The 20397-nt window shown below is 35.5% G+C and overlaps 1 protein-coding gene across 1 annotated transcript; it reads left to right on the top strand.

Annotated features, from left to right (window-relative positions):
* The first annotated feature begins 9308 nt into the window (after positions 1–9308).
* On the top strand, positions 9309–11382 carry LOC149397698 (uncharacterized). Its single transcript, XM_089615664.1, has 5 exons — positions 9309–9589; positions 9709–9776; positions 9907–9982; positions 10671–10735; positions 10868–11382. Exons 1-5 carry the CDS (start codon positions 9526–9528, stop codon positions 11075–11077), a joined length of 483 nt encoding a protein of 160 aa, XP_089471790.1. The 5' UTR covers positions 9309–9525; the 3' UTR covers positions 11078–11382.
* Positions 11383–20397: the final 9015 nt, after the last annotated feature.

Raw genomic sequence — 20397 nt, 5'->3', positions numbered from 1 at the left:
ACTTTGAACAGAAGGACTAGACTCAAGATTCTGACCAGGCTCAGGAGGAGAATGGTTTGAGAAAACCAGTTCATTGTTTGAAGTTGATTGACCTGGTGTGGTTGACATAGACAAGGATGAGAGAGGGAACAACCACTGAGTTGGAACAAAGGCATCTGCTGGTAAGACTTGCTTGTTGAACAAGGTAGGATATGGAAATTCTGTTTCAACAAACTTGACATCCTTGACAATGTATAACCTTCCTGAGGGATCTAGACATCTATGTCCTTTGTGGTGACCACTAGGTCCAAGATAAACACACTTTGTTGACCTGAATTGAAGTTTATGAGAGTTGTATGGTCTAAGAAATGGAAAACAAGCACAACCAAAGACTCTAAGTTTAGATAAATCAAGATTGTGTTTATACAAGAGCTGTGAGGGTGACTTGTTTTGTAAGACTGGAGAAGGTAACACATTAATGAGTGAGACAGCAGTAAAAAAAGCATCCCACCAAAAATGAAAAGGTAAACGAGCTTGAGCCATAAGTGCTAGACCTGTTTCTACAACATGTTGGTGTTTGCGCTCAGAAATGCCATTTTGCTGGTGTATGTGTGGAAATGATACAATGTGTTTAATACCTAGTTGTTGCAGAGCAGATGAAAGACTCATGAACTCACCACCCCAGTCAGAGTGGAATGTTTTGATTTTCCTGGAAAACTGACGCTCTACAAAGGCATTAAACTTGAGGAATGTGTTTAGAGTGTCAGATTTCTGTTTTAAGGGAAAGATCCAAGTGAACCGGGTTAAATCATCCACAAAGATCACATAATACCTGTATCCATCTCTTGATACATGTGGAGATGGCCCCCACAGATCAGAGTGAACTAGCTCAAGAACATTTTTGGACTTTGTGGTTGATTTTGGAAATGGAGTCTGGTGCATTTTTCCTAGTGTACATGAGGAGCACAATCCTGTTTGTTTTATATCATGAACAGAAAAAGGACTCACACGACTCAAGACAAATGGAGATGGATGGCCAAGACGTCTATGCCACTTTTCAATTTCTGTTTTATTGCTGGACACATTTGTTGAAACAGAAGTTTGAGCTGGTACAGGTATAGTCTTTTTATCACATACATGTACAGATAGAGGTGTGTGTTTGGTACAACAGTCTTTTTGATTTACAACAGAAATAGAATTACACACATTGACACTCATATTACAAACAGGAACTATCTCCTTGGTGGTGACTTTTGTGTTGTTCACAGGTGTATGGTGAGGGCTTGACTTTGACATTGAGAGCTGGTACAGACCATCCTTAAGGCTTCCTTGAACTAAGACTCTCCTTGACTCCCTATCCTTAATATAACAAGCATCAGAATGAAACTCAATCACTACATTGTTATCATGAGTAAACTGAGATATGCTCAAGAGATTTTTAGTGATTTGTGGAACATGAAGGATGTTTTTGAGCTTCAACTTACTATGTATAGCAGGAATATGAATGATTGAGTCACCAATATGAGAAATAGAGAGCAAGGATCCATTACCTACTACGAGTTTTTGCTTGCCTTTGTAGTCAGCCTGTACTGCAAGATTCTCAAGCTGAGCAGTGACGTGGTTTGTGGTACCACTGTCCAAGCACCACGACGTGTCACTGGTACTTGCAACATGAGCTTGATGCGACTGCTGAGACATTGAGGCGAGCTGAGCTTGTGGAGCTGAGCCATAGCCATAGGACTGAGTGTATGACTGACTTTGACCGTCAAAGCTTGGTGCATAAGCTTGCTGAGCATAGTTGAGGTTGTAGCCACCAATCATACCTTCTGAGGGAGCACAAAAGCTTTCTTCAAAGTTCATCTGCTCAGTCTCATCTATGTAGCCTATGTTAGACTGCACATTGTAGTAGTCATTCTCATACAGCTGTGTCTGATGAACTTGAAAGCCTTGCTGCTGATGTTGAAGGCCTTGCATTTGAGGCTGAGAGGCTTGTTCTGGTGCTTCAAAGTGAACATCAAACCTGTGAAAGCACCTTATGGCTAGGTGACCTGTTCTTCCACAAATTTGACACAGCACACGTCCACGTCCTGGACTAGGACCACGTCCACATCCTCTGAAGACAAATCCTCCTCTGTTGTGACCTCCACGACCAAAATTTCCTCTACTTGGAGAAAATCCAGTGCGTCCTCCTCTGTTGAAGCCACTGCGAGTCGATCCATGAGCAGCATAATGTGCAGACAGGAGATCTGAATTATCAGGAAGAGAGAGTGCATTCATTGCTTCAATTCGCATCTCTTGAGATTGAAGCATGAATTGCACTTCCTGAAGGTTAAGATCATCTTGTCGCGATGTGAGATTCACCACTACGGACTCGTACTCTGGTCCTACTCCTCCAAGAATGTAGAGAATTAACTCATCATCAGAGATAGTTTGACCTGATTGGTTGTGATTGTCCGCGAGGTTTTTCATCTTGAGTATATAATCCTCAATTGACTGATTTCCTTTCTTTGTAGTCTGTAGAAGAAACTTTAACTGCAGTGACCTGGCTTTCGACTGTGTAGCATTCAACCTTGCTAAAGTGAACCAGACTTCTGAAGAGCTTCGACAACGATTCACATGTCCTAACATTGACTCCGATATCGAAGCGAACAACCAGGAGAGGAGAAACTGATCGTACCTCATCCAATTGTGAAAAGCTGGATTTGGCCGTCGAACTATAGGTTGAGTCGGATCTGGTTGATTTTCAATGAACGGAGTCGGAATCGGCGCTGTGCCTTCAAGAATCATGTCGAATCCATGAGCTCTGACTGTTGGAAGTACTTGTGAGCGCCACAGAACATAATTGTTCCGATCTAGCCGCATCGGCAGTGGATTGAGATGAGGAGCGAAGTTCGGCGCTACTTGAAACATTTCCTCTCCCTGGACTAATGGCTGAGCCACCATTGAAGCTCTGACTAGTATTGAGACCTAAAGCTCTGATACCATGAAAAGAGTAAACTCAGAGAGAAAAGACTAATAGATAGAGAGAGAATTTTATTCTGATATTCTCTTAATGATTGATATCCGTACAACAGAGGAATTTATAGGGAATGTTATGAAGCGACTGAGGTCAGACTAGCTGACTCATCAATCTTACACGTAGGCAATCTAATGTAATACACCCAAGCAATATCTCAGACTAACAGACATAATTGAAAAAGAAGAAGAGAAAATAAAAAATTATGGAATAGTATCTAATTAAGTTTAGATGCGTCAAACTCTTGATCCATAAGATGAAGTGTGAACTGCGATGAATTGGAAATTTGCATTGGGAAAGGTGTCCGTTCGCTTGAGTTTGATAGACTGACATCGTGCAGTGCAACTCGGAATACAGCCACACCTTCACTAACTGATATGATAAAAAATAAAATTAAAAATTAAAAAAAAAAACACTTCTAAAGGAGATGAATGATTCACTAAGGAAGCGAAATAGCAATTAACTAAAACATTCGGTTAGGAATATATTGAACAATAAATAGATCGTGATCGGCCAAACACATAAGACGATAGGATTTTGAGCAAGGAAAAATAAAGAGACACAAAGGATTTTTCCGTGCTTTGGTGTAAAACACACCTACCACACGTTGAGCTCCGGTGGTGGAACTCGCTCACTAGTATCGGCAAATCTTACTCTCAGACCTCAAGTTTCTCAATATAACAAAATACCAAAAGGCAAGAGACTCCATAAGATTACAGTAATCAAGAATACACAAGAACACTCCACCGTGTCTCACTCTCACAAATCACAACTTCAATCTCTCACTTTCACAGAGAAACCCTAACAACGCTCAAGAAAATGATTAAAGAGATTAGGTCTTCAAAGATCGCCGAATAGCCTTTATGTGTGTGATATCCCTAATGCTTAAATCCTGACAATCAATCTTCATTAACCATCAACGATTCAGATCTACGGCTCATGAAACGACTTGATAAGCATCTGTCCAAGACAACACTTCGAGTCTGTAATTTCCATATCCTTGTGCCCCATTACCTTTGATGTTATAAATTTAAAAACATACCTTCAAAAAGAAGTTGAGGAAGCAGTCAGACATGAGTCAACAAACAGTGTCATAGACTATTATGCATGTAAGACCATACTCTTGAAGGTCGATGTTTACCATAAGATACAGAACTACGGATAATAGCATACAATCTTATTTGAACTAGTGAAAGATTACATTGGATTTCGCTAGGAATTTGTTCATGTTATATCCATTTTCTCACATCTTCCAACACCAAATTGATGCAGTGAGTGAAAGACAATATCTATAGAGGTTGTATTTAATTTATTCAGAGCTATCAAAGATGAGAGAACAAGGTCAATATGAACTAATCCGTTATGCCCGACAAGGTTTGCGACAAACTTCTTAGCACTTACAAGCCTAAGAGCAATACATTTGGCACTCAGGAATGGTGGGATACCTCTACATTGTGAAAATCAGGTGCCAAATATTTGTCATGTTTATTTCAACTTTAGGCTTGATTTTAACTACGTATCAATGTGTTTTAAGAATATCACATATATTTTAACTTTAGCCTGATTTGTTATGCTTTTAATTTAATTATATAGAAGCTTCCTAATCACTAGTGGGTTTTAGAAAATTTGATCGACAAATTAGAGAAAACTTTTTGGCGATGGCTGAAAAATTATATTTGAGTCATTTCATTCACACGACGATATCTGTTAGATCCTCTGTGGCATGTGTTGTTTGGAAAAATAATTTATGAAAGTTGTCCGAGTGAAGATGCAAGAAGATGTTCAAGACCCGGGCTTACTTGTTCTATATTATTCTCTCGCGCGAACTAAAATTGGAAACTTCTTGTTTTCAGTTTTGAATATATTGAACATATATTATCGGATATTTGATTTCCGATTCTGAGAGATTCGCGAGAGATCTGATGCTTGATCTAATAAAGCTCTTTTGATTTCCGAATCAGTTGTTCAACAAGTCGTTTCACACGCTAGTTGAACAACTATCTTAATGACGTGAAGTAATTTTAATATCTATGAAATTGAATACGATGTACAAAATATTTTTTAATTTTTTAATAATCAATAATAAATGAGGAACCCGCAATTTACTAGGGATACAACACCACGATATGAAATGATTGTTTGGCAACAAAATGTGTGGCAGCAAACCAATGGAATAAATGGATGTAAGTAAGATTCTTAATGTTGATACTTCATACTTTCATTTTGAATGTGGATGATGGTAATATCCGATATCAATGGTAGATCATATCTGATATAAAAAAATAAAACCACTTTAGGACAATTGGCGATGCAAATTTTACCGCAAATAGGGTCTTCATCTGCATGGAAGAGAAGCTAAAGCACAATTAATCATTAGCCAATATCGAGCATCTTGTATGCAAGACATTGGAATAACTTGTTTGTTTAGCTACTATATAAAGTTACAACTAAGAGAGGGAAAATATACAATTGAAATGCTGAAAGGCGAGATTCCTTGGAAGTTATCAGCATGTTTATGCACTCGATTTTAGATGATATAAAATATTATGTGATCCATTAATAGACCTGCTCAGTTCACCGTGATGATGAATCTTAGAACCACGATCCACATGTATCTTTACAGGGTTGTTCAAATTTATTGATGTGGACCGTGTAGTGATTCAGGAGGTTAGTTTAGCATCATCATATGGAAGATGACTACGAAGCCTCGCAAGATCCCGACCATGGGGCACGCTCCACCGAATTTATAAGGTTTTAGAATTCTATGATTATACTTATAAAATAATTAAATACATCATGCAATTTAATATATCTTTACTAGGTCAAATTATTATTATAGCTTTAACAGTGAATATCATGGTGGCGCTAGACATAGAAGAATGAGTTTGATCAACCTAATAATGATTACATTGATCACTTATCATTCCAATTTAGTTCAATTCTTTTCATCAATCAGTGAATTGTATCTAAAATTCGTATCCTTATACATATTCTTATCATTGTTCATATCTAATTCATGGGTTAGCAGTGCCAATGGTTAGAGCTCCCTTGTAGTGTTTCATAGTGCACATAGTGACTTCTGTGTGATCCATGCAAATTTTGTGAGTTACTATCAATTTAGCACTGAAGTTATTTTTGACGAGTAACGTTTCTATTTTATATTCATATATTTGAACTTATTATTTGCATATTTGAATTTCCGACATTTGGATCATACCTGTAAAATCATATGATTTAGGGTCTATTAAATATGTAACTATATTTACAGTTTAATATTCCTATATAATCAACATTTCGTAAATCTTAAATAAATAACCACGTATATGTATTTACACGTGTATATTAACGTAAATACCTCATTCTTTTATGGCTATTTAGTTAAAATTTACGAAACTTTGACTGTATAGCAATCTCAATTGTTTTAGTTGACTAGTTACCTAATTTTTTGTATGATTTATTATTTGTGTTTATTTTGTTATTTTAGTTTGAATTTAATTTTAGAACATATATGAAAATTTGTTTTAAAAAATTATGAATTCTATTTTTCGTAATATGAAACATTTTTTATGTTGTAATTTCAATTAGCCACCACAATAGTGGTCAAAAGACATAATTTCCTTCAACCATTATTTCTCATTTTTCCGCAAAAGTTTCGTCGCAGTTTTCATTAATTGTTAAACATGAACTTTGATAAGATGGGCTAGTTCAATTGATAATGCACAATTAACACCTAAACTAATGAGAAGGGTTTGAATCTGGGCAAAACAATTCGCTCAAAAAAATGTAAAACATGATCTTTAACTTTAATGCTCTATATCTTACAATCACGTAATTACACTTAAAATGTCTTTTGAACATCTCACTAAAAAAAACTATCTATTTGACTATAAATAGTGCTCTTTCTTTCAAAACTCAATTGAGGATTAAGGAATCTTCTTCCTTTATCTTAGTGGTGTTAGAAAGGCACACAAGAGAAGATTATAAAACTTAAATAAATGTTTGCTTATAGATAGCTATCCTATCACCTATCAGCTTTGAATCTTTTGGCCTGATCGAAGTATATACAAAGGAAAAGTCAACCGTGCCCACATGGCAATAGTCCGCGCAGACATCGAAGTGAATATGCTATGAGAGCGTTGCTTTTTCAAGCCAAGTTATGGATCCCACTCCACGTGGAGTATAGTGGACCAAGTCGATAATAAAACAAAAAATAAAATAATGTATATAAAATTTGTCCTCGCCATGACCATGATTAGCTTAATCATGTAAACTCTAATGGGAGGAAGAAGTTTAGGCGGGAAATATTAAAAAAATATATATATCTGAACGTTAAATACTTGAAAATTTTCATTAAGTTTTAGAAACTAAAAAATAATCGTTCGAAATCTAATCCTTCTAACGCAAATTATATTTTGGAGTAAAAATAGTCCACAAACCATTGATTTCTAATATTTCAGCAACTTTTATGAAACAAAAATTTAACTATTTCGATGCGATTTAACACCTAAGGAGCTAAACAATTATTTAAAAAATTAAATATGTTGTTTATAATTAGGTCTTATATGAAAAATTGCCATTTGAAGCTAATGGGTATATTTTTTATTGCTAATGGGTAAAATTAAAAATAAAGTGTGGTCATCCTTAAAAAAAAAAAAAAAAAAAAAAAAAAAAAAAAAAAAGAAGAAGAAGAAGAAGAGTTGTAATTGCAAATATACCCATTGATATTTAGTTGGTTTGCTTCAAATATGCTTAGTCCGCGTCGGCCTTTTATTGTGTCTATTTTTGTTGTATAAATAAAACCTATCTAATAAACTGATATCAGACTAGAATTGTGTAGACTAAATAATTCTCTTTATATAATCACACCACTTGTATTTTATATACTATTTTTATACGATCTTATTGTTGAGAGTTTCGAATGGATACTAAGTTTGACAATAATGGAGATCAAAACCATCCTTTTATAATTGTTATTAAATGAGATAGCTTTTGCCTTTTTCACCAGTTTATGCTGGGCAAAATCATAATTATCAACGTATACTTTTATCGCGCAAAACCTGGTATATGGTGGTATTAGAAACAAGCCATTGTCAATAATCATGTTGTGTTCTTTAAACTCGCTGATCAACAAGTTGAAGATGGGTGATTATTGATTTTGTCTGATGCATCGAATAGTCGTAGATGATGATTCTTAATTTAGTGGGACTCGTCCAACCATGGGACATGATGCCACATATAAACTCATTTAAAAAATACAAGTACAAAAATTGGACAAATACATTTTATTTTCATGGGCCTCTAGTAACATGAGACTCGTCTTATAACGAAAATGAAAAATCGTCGGCAAATCGCCGGCCACAAATATCTGGTTTATATAACCTCCTCATAACCAATAATTTTCGAATAAGGAATTATTATTATTATTATTATTATTATTGTTGTTGTTGTTGTTGTTGTTGTTGTTATATAGTAAATGAATAATTATGATCAGGCTATTTCCCTTGACAAGCATATACAACTTGGCAAAGGTCCACTGATGATGTGGCCAATCAATCAACCAAAAATAGCAACTCTATGACCATAGCCACATGATCTAGGCTTGTTCCTAAAAACGAAAAAGTTAACGATTCCATGAAGTCGGGTTCGGAACTTGGCAAATCAAAATATGTCTCGTCATACTTTTTGGAAGAAAACGTCGGTTTATGATGGGAAATGAGACTAATTGGCATGCAAAAACAAACCAGGTTATATTGATAGACATAGCCATATAAGGAATCATTCAGACTTCAGAGGAAGTTTGAGATATAGACAAATCGGTTTCAATTTAATTTTAATCTCCCATCAAAAAGACCTTTTTTTTAAACCTAGCTAACCATTTTTTTTAAGAAGAATAATGATAATAATAAATTCCGTTGGGGATATTTAAGTGTTATTTTTTATACTATTATATATTTGAAATATATGTGCTATCGATGTTAATGATTAATGCAAGTCACATTTTAGAGTTTTATATTAAAGCATGTCTAGTTAAATCCAATTCTGGTCCCCCTTAAGTTTTGATAAAACTGAAACGTAATTAACAGCCCATGATTGAATTATGGGAGATGTCTATTCCTAAGCACTTAGCACAAGGAAGACAAAGAGAAAACAAAGGAAAGTGGAGGAAAAATCCCATTTTTCTAGTTCATGTATTGGACAAACCACATTAATTGTGTGGACCCAAAAAATAGATATCCACATCTTTAATCAAATGGGGTTTCTCATAGCTATATATCTCATCATTTCAAACCATATTCAATACAAAGATCCACCACTAGCTAATAGTACTACACTCGTATTCAAGTCTCTGATCAGAGAAAGAAAAAAAAACCAAAAAAAACAAAAACACACTCAGAATATTATTTTCTTCCCTCAGAAGAACCCAATAATCCTTGAAAACTCCCAAATACTACACTCAATTCACACATATTGGCACTTCCTATCTGTCCATCTCTCACTGCAGTTTTAATATATTTGTTCTTAAATACCAAATGAGGCCATCTTTCACACTCTCTCTTCTTCTTTTGTCTTTTATCCTCTCTGAGCAAGCTCGAGGTAATTATATATACGTGTATATATATGCATAATGTAATAAATATGTTCATACGATACAACATTTCCCATAATAGCTATATCTATATATCTTAATATACTTTCAATTTTTATCTGTGCAGGAATTCGTTTGGAAAAGGGGTCTATGTTAGGCCGCGTAGAAGCACAGCAATATAAACCAGTCCAAGAGGTAATAACTCTACTATATATGTATATACACATCATTAAACTTAAATGGTATATTATATACAACAAACATGCTCTGAAATGGGATTTTAAGTGCATATTTTCTCACTGTATTTTGATTTTTTGCAATGTAGAAGGAAATTAGAGGCAAAGCAAACAATGGAGATCAGAAAGAAGAGGCTATTCAATGCAAAGAAGGACAATGTTCAGGTACCAAGAAGAAAAGAGTGTCTAAAGTCTCCAACAAATCATCACACCATTGGTTACCAAGCATTCATGAAGATTACTATGGACCTAGAAGACATAGATCCAGACACCATTAAATTATATTTTTCTCTTTTTCTATATTTTAGCTTCTAGCTTAGTCACTAGGCCAGATTTCAATTTTTTTTTTTTATAACTATATTAATCTCAGCTAGCAATATACATAGTTGTTTCAATAGTAGTTTCTTCTTCAAAGTTTCATGAGAGCCCTTGGGTTTCAAATTAAGATTTCAAACCCAGCATGTATCATCAAAAGAAGAAGAAAAAATTGTCCGAGAAACTTTTAATCTAACAAATAGCAGTTAGCCATTAAAGTCTCTCTCTCTCTCTCTCTCTCTCTCTCTCTCTCTCTCTCTCTCTCTCTCTCTATCTCTCTCTCTCTATGTATATATGTGTATATATATACACATATATATATATATCTATATATATATATTTCTAATCATCAAAGTCCCAAACATTAAGTAGTTCAATTATCAAGCAATTACAATATTGAAAATCCACACACATATAAGCTTACATATACATGATACATACATATATATATATATATATATATATATATATATCTACACATTCAGAGACATGTCAGTCATATTTATGAGTTGTTATTCTTATTTGTAATTTGATGCAGGAAATAATAAAAAACTAACTACCAGTGTGACACCCTCTACTACCACTACCTCCACCACTGTCAAGGTTGGTTATAATTATTAAATAACAATAAGGGAAAAAAAATGTGTTACTTATAGAATCTGAAAAACAAAAATGTTTTTATATATTTTAGTATCTTTAAGTGATCTATTCCTAAAAATCTCAAAAATAATACAGAATGAGAAGATTGGAAGGCCTACTAGTACTAAGAATACACCACAAGACATTGCTGGCCGTGACGATGATCATGATGACAAAACCGATATTCATCTCAATTTTTCTTTGGCTTCTTCTGAGAAGACCGGGTTCGAGCACTATCCGGACGAAGTAGACCTAGCGGAAATGGACTACTCTCCGGCGAGGCGAAAAGCTCCCATACACAACTGATTTTTTTTAATCATGTGGGACAAGAGGAAAAAGAAACATTAAATAAAAGATTAAAGCTTAAAAAAAGATAATTAAAGTAAAATATTAAGGGGAAAAGTTTGCAAGAGAACTAAGTGAGACAGCATTACGAGAATGCTGCAGCCTTTTTAGGGCTATAGTATATATAAATGTATATTTAGAAGGAATTGGTACTCTTTTGTACATACTATAGTTTTTCAATATTATTAAACATTATTTTTTATATATTGTTATCATCACTATCATTCCTTGATGATTGAGTAATGAGCACTAAACAGTTTTTATTTTTCGAGAAAAAAAAAAACAGTTTTTATTTTGTTTCTTTTCTCCGATTATTTATTATTTTACTTTTTTTTGTTTGTTTCGTCTCACTCAGAAAGCTCGCTAAGCTTTGTACGCTATCTTACATGAATTAATGTGTTTACGTATATACTAATATAACAGATTATAGGTGATAACGTTAAATATAGTGTGTTATTACACATCAGGTGTAACAAATTATTAAATTCCACTCCTCGAAGCACTATATATCTTCATATATAATCTGTTGAAGCACAGTGTACTTACTAATCAAATACGTTACTAAATTTATTTTCATGCATAGTGATATATCTTCAGATCTCGAACAAATACAAATTGAGAAAATTAAAAATAAATTTCGTTACTACGTTACTATTTGTTTTTCCACAAAAACCGTGCAACTTAAATATTGTTAAGACCTGTGAATAATACAAGAAAAAATGTAACAGTCTAGAACGACCTAGGTAATAAAAAGAAGTCATATATTTATTTCTTTTGTCCTAATATCTCTTTGGAAAAGAAACATAAATACGTGACAATTATTCATACCTAATTGTTAACATCATTTAGCTTCTGCTCCCACATGTTACGCATGGCATTGATAGAAAACTACGTGAGCCGATAAGGTACGGAAATGGAATTTTGAAAAACTTTCTTTCTTCCAGTTTTTTTTATCTCAAATAAAAAGTAAATATTCATTAATTACTCTTCCAAGCAAAAGACAACCATTACACAAAAAGTACATATATTTGGTGCATATATATATATATATATATATATATATATATATATATATATATATATATATTTTATACGTCAAACATACGAATCAATGATCATGTCGATCGAAATCTAGCGACGCCGAAACTGAATGTCATATATGAAGCCTAATTATTTTTGGGGATTTCATTTATGACTATACACTTATTAGGTTAGATTTTATAATGCACGGGTCTTAACAACTTATTTAAAATCATTTTTATTCATTTCTAAATTTTATTTTAAATGTTTACCATACATATATATATATATATATATATATATATATATATATATATACATATATTTAATTTTGACATATTGGCCCCCTATGTTTAGTTGTTGGCTCTGCCATGCAACAATATTGCGACTAAAATTTTCTGAATAAACCTTTTAGTTACTGAAAGATCATTTACAACTTTTCAGTGAGTCGTTGAAGGTTGATTCGGCTACTGAAATTTCAGTTGCTAAATAACATGGTTTGTGTACTAAATCAACAAAAACTACGTTTAATATAATATTAAAAATTATAATTTTAGTTGGTTGAATAATTATTGTGCAAGATACATGAATTTTGAATTATTATTCCATTTATTATTATCACTCTCTCTCTCTCTCTCTCTTTATATATATAGAAGGTCAAATTGCTCTTTGAAGTAGGTGTGGTTCATTATGTAAATGAGAGAGACCCTTTTTTTTTGGTGTCATCTAAAGGGTAAGAGTCTGGGCCCAAATGGGATTTTGGGCCATACCCCACCATGTTTCACATATTGATTGCATTGATACGAACGGTCAGAATCTTAAACATGTGGGCTCACGTGTACTTTGTTGGGTCCCTGAAAGAGCCGAGATTGCGCTGCTTCATTAGGCCTCGAGAGGATAATTGAATAAATTAGGTACCTAATTAAATCTATTCATTTTCTATTTTTGTTAGAAGAAAAAACTGAAATTAATATTAACACATTTAATTCGATTTGTATCTAAAAAATATCAAAAAATATTATTCTTTATATTAGAAGTGCGAGTCTAACACGATAAAAGGACACACTACAAAAGATTCGAGTTATCGCGAAAGTAATTTGCTAAAAATAATGTGAGTCTAACTCAAAAAAAAAAAAAAAAATATTTAAAACATAAAACGTTGAAAAACACTTACAAAGAACACACTACAAACATAATTAACCGGGGCATTCTTAACCTTTGAACAACATACCCTTAAATGCTTTTGTGTCCGACCACAAACTGATTCATAGAAAAATAAGTTTCTGACTTAATTTATTCTTTTTAGGCATTTGAACTTTTTACACTCTCATGGTATAAAATGCATTTAGTATGCTATAACTAATCATATTTCTCTTTCTTATACCATATTTCTCTTTTTTTATACCAGCTAGTTACATATACTTCATGTCAATTTATGATTTTACACTAGGACAATTTGAGTTATTTTAATCAATTTTACCTTCTTGATAGTCTTTCTTTTCCAGCAATTGCTACTCTCATGGGTGGAGCTACGTGGAGACTATGGGAGGCATATACGCCCTCTCGAACTTTTGAAAAATTATTCTTTCACCTCTTATCTATACTATTTTTTTTTTTTTTTTTTTTTTTTTTTTGCTTTAGTTATGTAACCAAATTCTAAGAGCCCAACCACATCAAGTTTCATGAGAAATTCTATCACCGCATAAAACATTACATGTTTGCGAGTAGATTGTTTATCCGATCCTCGAAATAACTTAAACTGGTTAAAAAGTAGATGTCTTTTATTGGTCAAATAAAGCATATCTTTAGGTTTTGAAAACAACGGTTACATAAATTTAACATTATGTGTTTTTATCATAAGCACTAAAATTTTAGTATTTGATAAATAAATGAATATATGCATTTACTACCAAATAGAAACAGGCATTTATTTTCGATTAAAATGGAATTGGAAGTTGGAACGTCAATTTTGAATAAATTCAGTTAAATATAGTTATTAGGTCAATATATAATACAAACATAATTTGGCATATATTATTAAATTTTTAGGTCAATTTGTTTATTTGTTTGGGAGGGAATCTTTTTTTTTTTTTTTTTTTTTGAGGGAAAAAGGTCTGGTTTCATTAAGAAGAAGAAGAGAACAGTATGTCCTTCCTAATACAAGCTTCTAGCCACACAGGGCATATCAGACACGAGAAGTCGCCATCTAAGCGATTAAGACGAGTTTTTGCAATACAATTTGCAGCCTCATTACAAACCCGAGGCGCCCAAAAACAGGAAATAGAGTGAAGGTCAAGAAGGGCCAGAATCCCTTGGATCAGCGGGCCTTGAAGACTCCGGGTGTTCCGACTCCCAATAAGCTGCGTGGCTCGCAGACAGTCCGACTCAACCACAGCGACTCGCCACCCGCTGGATTGCACAAAGCGCAGCCCCTCTGCAATGGCTCTACATTCGGCCGTGAGAGCTGAATCGACCTCCTCCAGCAGTACGCCCGTCACGCCAACCACCTCGCCTAGTTGGTCTCGAACAACTCCTCCCAACGCTGCGCGTTTAGTTACCTCATCCCAAGCGGCGTCTACGTTCAATTTCAGCGTCCCCTCCCTCGGTCGAGCCCAGGAATCCCGGCGCGACTCTATTGGCGATTTCTCCGTAGTAAGCCGCTGAGCGTGTTCCTTGAAGCTCGTGAACCAGCCAGCCACCTCGGTCACCCACGCCTCTGGAAGTCTGACTTTGCCATCAAAAAGACGGCTATTTCGGTCCGACCACGAAGCCCAAACCAGTCCACAGAACAGCTCCAAGTCCGTCACAGACAAGCACTCCGAAGCACGTCTACAAATCTCCTGGAAAGGTAGCGAACTTGTCTTCTCGACCCATCTCCACAGCAGCGATGATCGCCAAATCGCTTGGGCCCGCTCGCAGCTCCACGTCGCATGAAGGACATTCTCCGGGAGTTCTCCACAGAAGCTGCAGAAGGGGAGGCACGGAACGCCTCTTTGCCGAAGATTCCCATAAGTTGGCAGGGTGTCGTACCAACAACGCCATAAAAGGTGTTTGATTTTTGGAGGAACAGACAAACCCCAAAGCTTTCCCCACCACGCTGCGTCCGAAGATGACGAGGAAGACGGCCCCTGAATACCTTCCAGCCTTGCAAGCCGGTACCCCGAGCGAACCGAATACACTCCATTTTCCTCGTAATGCCAAACAAGGCGATCATGCTCAGTGCCTACTCCAAGAGGAATCTTCATCACCGCCTCCACATCATAAGGGACCATAAACGCTTCAAGGAGTTCACGATTCCACGAACTACCGTCCATAAAATCAGCCACCCGCCAGGGAAAATCATCATCCGGTGCCGTCGAGAGCAAGGAGAAAGCACCGTTCCTCGGCAGCCAAGGGGTAGCAAAAGCCCGCACATTACCTTCGCCGATTTGCCACCGAATACCTTTGCGAAGCAACTCCAATCCCCAACAAAGACTCTTACAAAGATATGAGTGATGGCCCTTACTTTCGAGATCAAGCACCGATGTGAGCGGAAAATACTTTGCCTTGAACACACGCGCCATTAAGCATCGTGGGTGCTGAATCATACGCCACACTTGGCGTCCGATGAGAGCCCGGTTAAAGTCGCCTAGGTCCTTGAATCCCAAATCCCCTTCTTTCTTAGAGCATATATGAATGTGAATGAATGCTAAAATTAAAGTCTTGGAAAACCTTGTGACTTCCATCATTGCTGTGGTCCATTCATGGCAACGCTTCATTAATGTACTCTGATCAAAGTCAAACTACTCTCCTTGGTAAACGGTGGGCATATAACACTGATATTACCATTTTCAGAACCATTGTAAAGATAATAGAGGGTATCACATTACTGTATATCACACATGAGCATCCACTTTCCTTCCGTTACAATGGAATAGTTAGGCAGGTCCTAGATTTCTTTTCTATTTAATCAAATGTTGTTTGTAGACAAATTTTATTATTTTTAACTAGTGAAGTACTTGAAAACAGAAGGGAAAGGTAGAAACAGGGTTTGACTTTTCGAGCAAACCGGACAGAAATCGACCAAAACCGGAGAGGACCGGCAACGGTTCGTTAGTAACTGTTTTCGTTCCAATTTTCCGGTACTTTCCGATTGTCACAGCCTTTTTTGTTAACTTTTCTTGAATTTCGACAGGTAAGTTTCGGGGGTTTCTTAGAGTTTGGGTTTTTTCATTTTTTTTATAATTTTTTTACTTTAATCCATTATTTCAAGGGTTTGAGCAATTAATATGAGTTTATTGGTTGTTTTGTATGGTTTTCTATGTATTTTTATCCGAATTAAAATGTTGATTTTTAATTCGAATCTGAGTTTTTTGATGTTATAAATGATGGTTTGATAATGTATATAATGATTATGATGTTCTTGAGTGGATGTTCTTGAAATGAATATGATGTTTATGATGTTTAATGATGATGAAAGATGTTCTTGAGATTAATACGATGATTTGATGATGAATTGATATCATGTATTTGTTGTATGAACTATGAAGTATGAACTATGAAGCGGTTTTCACTCCGGTAAACAATTTATGCCACGATGAGTATGTGATTTGCAGGATTATGTTATAAGTGAGTATGTGTGTGTATGCCACAATGATATTTATTATTGATTTAATGAAATATGAGATATTTTGGATATTATTATTATGTGTTTTTTTAGATATTCATTTATTATAAATGTATTTTATTTTATATTTATTTAAATATATATATTTATTTAAAAATTACTCTACATAAATAAGTAGTCTATACTGTTAAAATAAAATTTCATGAATACAAACTGCACCTAAAAGATGTAGTCTTCGACAGAAAAGACTAAAGTCATAAACAAAAAGATAAGACTACAGTGCAATAGATGCCACAAAAACACTGCAGTCTGTCAAATTGAATAAATTAAGACTACTTGTTAAAATTGTAGTGTTTTTTTCTTATGCAATTGAGTTCTATATAACTACAGCATAACGTTGTAGTATTTATAGATGAGACTAGTAACATCACATCTATAAAATGTAGTAATATATTTTAACTACAGTCTTATAAAACAGATACACTACGGCCAAAAACCGGAGTCATAATCAAAGAGATAAGACTCCAGTACAATAGATGAAAGTCGGTAAACTGTAGTCGACTTAAAATGACTATGGGTAAACCGTTTTCAATAGATGACCCCGGTTTTCCATAGTTTTTACCGGTTTCCCACAGTTTTTACCGATTTCCTATTTTATGTCTGAAGCGGTTTTCACTCCGGTAAACGGTTTACCCCCAAAATTGGAGTTCCGAAACGAAAGCGGTAACGATAAAGCGAACATTGGATAAAAGTAGATACATAAAAAATAAAAGGTGGCTTAACGTGAACATCATAAAGTAATGTTAGTGTGAAGTGGCACATGTGTCCACCTAAAGTGTGAAGTTAGTATTCGGGTACATGAAAAGAACTATGTCAATAAATTGTACACTCGTTAGGATTCTTATTAGTCTTCATAAATGATCATGATAAAATGGTGTAACCAATATCACGATAGATTTATCTTATATCATCCGCAATTATGTTCATCCTTAAACCTCGAGGTATAATATTACACATGGGCTAAATAGGAGAATGTTAGACTTTGTTTAAAGATCATTCTTTCTATAGACAATGTGTAGCCATGGCCGGCCCGAGGCTTAAGCCACTTAGGTAACGGCCTAAGGCCCTAAATGTTTTGTGGAAAATAACCCACTTAGGCAACGGCCTAAGGCCTCAAATTTTTTGTGAAAAAAAGGTCCAAAAAAAGGCCTCAAATTTAGAGAAAAAAGCCTCAAATTTTTGAGAAAATAAGCTATTATACCCAATTTCTTTTTAATGTATGTTTAAAAAACCATAATTTTTTTGTTCTTGTCGAATGCCACATAATAGTTTAGGCCGAACCTGCGTGTGGCCCACGTGTAAATATTGATGGGTAAAAGAAATATAGATAAATTGGTTATTTAATTAAAAGGTAAGTTCTTATTGTACCCTTATGATGGCGGGTATATATATATATATATATATATATATATATATATATATATATATATAGGCAAACCATGAGATTGGTTATCTCTCAACCCAGTATGTAGTTTTCTTCAACCATCAACAGAGCCTAAAAGGTCAAGAGAGATAAATCAATTTCGGTCCGGTGATTCTGTCACCGCCACCCACTACTACAAATTAACATATTGGGTGCGGAAGGGTATTAGGTGCGACATGTCGCACCTAATAGTCGCACCTAAGCCCATATTAGGTGCGACATGTCGCACCGGATACTCATCCGGATGACTAAAAATTTCGCTAATGTTTAGTGTTATTCGGTGCGACAATGTCGCACCTAATATGAATTTGTCGCACCAAATACCTTTAGGTGCGACAAATGTCGCACCCAATGGATTTCAAATTTAAACTTCCCCGCCGAATCCCTTCGAAATTTTTCGGATCTGGGATTTCATATTGGGTGCGACTTAGTCGCACCCAATATGATTATTAGGTGCGACAATGTCGCACCTAATAGTTTTAGGGGTTTTAACCCCGAGCCTCTTCTTCTCTTTCACTCATTCGCTCTATCTCTCTCAGCCAGCCCCGCCCCACGCTCTCTCTTTCTCTCTTAGCCAGCCCCCCGCCCCGCCGCCTGGACCAGCCCGCCGCTCGCTCGTACGTCCCCGTCTCTCTCTCTCTCCGTCTCACCGTCTCTCAATCTCACTCTCTCTCTCTCAGCCAGCCCCCCGCCCCGCGCTCCGCCGGCCGTGACCAGCCTCCCCCGCCCCGCGCTCTCTCTCTCTCAGCCAGCCCCCGCCCCACATCCCGCCGGCCGTGACTAGCCTCCCCCGCCCCGCCGCCTGGACCAGCCCGCCGCCCGCTCCGGTACGTCCTCTCTCTCTCTCTCTCTCTCTCTCTCTCTCTCTCTCTCTCCGTCTCACCGTCTCTCAATCTAACTCTCTCTCTCTCAGCCAGCCCACCGCCCCGCGCCCCGCCGTCCGTGACCAGCCTCCCCCGCCCCGCCGCCCCCTACATCTCACTCTCTCTCTCTCTCTCTCTCTCTCTCTCTCTCTCTCTCTCTCTCTCTATTTTTTTTTAATTAAAATAACCTATTAGGTGCGACAAAGTCGCACCTGATATGAAATGATCCGCTGCGACTTTAGGTGCGATAAAGTCGCACCTAAAAGTGTCGCACCTAAAGTATACATATTAGGTGCGACATGTCGCACCTAATACCTTTAGCGACGGCATATTAGGTGCGACTTTGTCGCACCTAAAGTCGCACCTAATAAACTATTAGGTACGACTTTTAAGATATTTGGTGCGACAATCGTCGCACCGGATGGCTATATTTGTCCTAGTGACCGCCACCGCCTCCGCTCTTGTTATGGATCGAGTTAGACTTTCTCGATCTCTAATTGAATATGAAAATCACATATTATTAAAATTACACTTACAGATGAGGCTGTACTTCCGTGAGACTACTTTGAAGCGGAGAGAGAGAGTTGAAAAAGGTTATTGATCGGTGACTTGAACGTGATTCTAGAAGGAAACTACTTTTTTTAAAAGTTACAAAAAAAGATTTTTAATATCTTAAATAAAACACTAAAAGTCATATTTTGAAGTTTTTTTTGAAGTACTTTTTGTTTTTGACTTGTATGTTCTCTCTTTTAACTCTTTTAATCTATTACATTAACTTTTAATTCTAATTATCTTTATATGCTTTTATCAAATAAATTTTTTATGTCACCAAAATTTATCATTTATTTTTTACAATCTATAGACCAAGATTTTAAATTTCGACCATTTTTCGTCGATTTCCGGCGGTGGTGCAACTGCTGGTGGGTGTCCGATTGACGAAAGTAGATTTTTTTTGTTTTGTCATCGTTTTTCACTTTTTGTCGTTTTTATTTCGTTTCGTTTTGTTGTTTTACGTTTTGATGTCTGTTTCTTTAACTTGTTGGAAAAAAAAAAACAAAAGAAATGGGCTATCTCAGTTTTATTTGTGTTGGTTTAGATTTTTTTTTATTATATCTATTCTATTTATATTAAGACAAAAAATACATTTTTTTTAATGTATATAAAAAAATGAAAAAAGAAATTCATCTATATCTATTGAGGAAAAAATATAGTTTTCCGTCTTCTTCTTATTGTGTAGTTATTAAAAATATTTTTTTTGTCTACTTATTAAAATTATACATACTATGTATTAAGTCTATAGATCATATAA

The sequence above is a fragment of the Urtica dioica genome, chromosome 5 (assembly GCF_054948205.1).
Source record: "Urtica dioica subsp. dioica isolate 48M chromosome 5, U.dioica_male_clone48M_v1_H2, whole genome shotgun sequence".
NCBI lineage: Eukaryota > Viridiplantae > Streptophyta > Magnoliopsida > Rosales > Urticaceae > Urtica > Urtica dioica.
Note: the sequence above shows the minus strand (reverse complement) of the source record. Positions and strands in the feature narration are given on the sequence as shown.